The sequence below is a fragment of the Nanorana parkeri genome, unplaced genomic scaffold (assembly GCF_000935625.1).
Source record: "Nanorana parkeri isolate BGI_ZX_2015 unplaced genomic scaffold, ASM93562v1 scaffold81, whole genome shotgun sequence".
Taxonomy (NCBI): domain Eukaryota; kingdom Metazoa; phylum Chordata; class Amphibia; order Anura; family Dicroglossidae; genus Nanorana; species Nanorana parkeri.
In genome coordinates, this window is record NW_017306349.1 from 260,990 (window position 1) to 262,671 (window position 1,682).

The 1,682-nt window shown below is 50.3% G+C and overlaps 1 protein-coding gene across 1 annotated transcript in view; it reads right to left on the bottom strand.

Annotated features, from left to right (window-relative positions):
- Positions 1-718: 718 nt before the first annotated feature.
- Positions 719-1,682, bottom strand: part of LOC108805039 (rho GTPase-activating protein 6-like) — a 33,267-nt gene continuing 32,303 nt past the window's right edge. Inside the window, exons 12-13 of the mRNA XM_018576991.1 lie at positions 1,114-1,247; positions 719-888 (exon numbers count right to left, since the gene is read on the bottom strand). Of these exons, the coding sequence (XP_018432493.1) occupies positions 737-888; positions 1,114-1,247 (286 nt within the window). The 3' untranslated portion in view covers positions 719-736. The remainder of the gene's footprint in view (positions 889-1,113; positions 1,248-1,682) is intronic.

Consider the following 1,682-nt stretch of genomic DNA (forward strand, 5'->3'; position numbering starts at 1 on the left):
TCTGCCCTTAGTGTTACACACTGCTGACCCCCTACACTCTGCTTTCCTCCTGACCTCTACACTCTGCTTTCCTCCTGACCTCTACACTCTGCATTCCTCCTGACCTCTACACTCTGCATTCCTCCCGACCTCTACACTCTGCATTCCTCCCGACCTCTGCACTCCTCCCGACCTCTGCACTCCTCCCGGCCTCTGCACCCTGCTTTCCTCCCGACCTCTACACCCTGCTTTCCTCCCGACCTCTACACCCTGCTTTCCTCCCGACCTCTACACCCTGCTTTCCTCCTGACCTCTACACCCTGCTTTCCTCCTGACCTCTACACCCTGCTTTCCTCCTGACCTCTACACTCTGCATTACCGATTATTGATCTCTGAACTCTTCAAAACATTCCTTACTCTATAATGAAGCCTTGCTAGGTTAGTGTGCTGCACCCTGGTGATCTCTGATTTCTTCCATGTCGTCCAGGTAGATCTCCATTTCTCCAGGGCTGCCTACCCCTTCTCCAAGGAAAGGGGACCCTAGGTACTGGGGATCCATGGACCTCCTCCTCCAGACCCTGCTCAAGCCTGGGCGGCCCACCGCCAGCGCAAAACAGTGTCACGTAAGACACCCTCTGACACTGGGGCTTACCCAGATTGGACCCCTGCAGCAGGAAGGTGGTGGTGGAGCGTGGATGGGCGGGTATACCTTGCTGGTGGAGGGGGGGGGGGTCTATTATGATAACAGGATTAACATTTACGTAGAATGAAAGGGTGAATCATGAAAGAAGAGGGGCAATATTCGGGGCAACGCTCCTCTGTGGTGTGCGATAGTGGGGAACATCGTTAAATCCTCCTGCGAACGAGACATCCGGCGCTTCGTCAACAGCATTGGGTTCTCCAAAAAGCCTGTGAGGAAACCAAGATGGAGGTTACCAAGGGAAGTATGGCGGACATATTTTATTTTCTTATGTATTACCAGGAAATATGACCATGACAAAGCTTCTAGTCCCCCCCTCCCCCCCTCCCTACTAAAAGTCCATCTGTGATCCTGTTGCAGATTTTCCCCAACTTCCTGTCTTGAGAAGCTGCCGTCCCAAAGCTTTTGTTTCTTCAAGACTCTGAACATCTCACCTGTTCTTTCTTTCGTATTCTGTATCTTCATAAGAGTTTCAAGCGGGGTGTGAGGAACCATAGTCGATGAGAAGTGGACTCTGGACTGCTGGCTGTCATGTTTCCTCTCACCCTCCTCCTCTTCCTCCAGCACCCTGCAGGCAAAGTACCAGTTGATTGATCGTTTACATTAGTGTAGCAACATTTTGAAGTTCTCATTAGAAAATGTCAGTGTGCTTTACAAAACATTCACCATGGTTCTGCGATGACTTCTCTGTTTGAAGGCGAATCCTCATCCTTGAGTCAATGTTTGTATTGACACGGCTGTATGGGAATTACTACCCCGGTTTTCTGACCAGATACAAATTTAGGAAGAGTATTTCCTAAATGATTTTCTGTTTGCAGTACCCAAGGTTGGACTGAGCCAATCTTGGCAGGGAAAGTGGGCAACATACCTTTTCTACAGTAGATGACCTTTTGGATTTTATGCTGCAGCCTCGTGATGGCCATTGGCTCAAATGGGCACATGCAAATCCCAACACCCAGATTTACTCTCTGCTGCCCCAAGGCCAGGTCCCTCAATGCGCCCC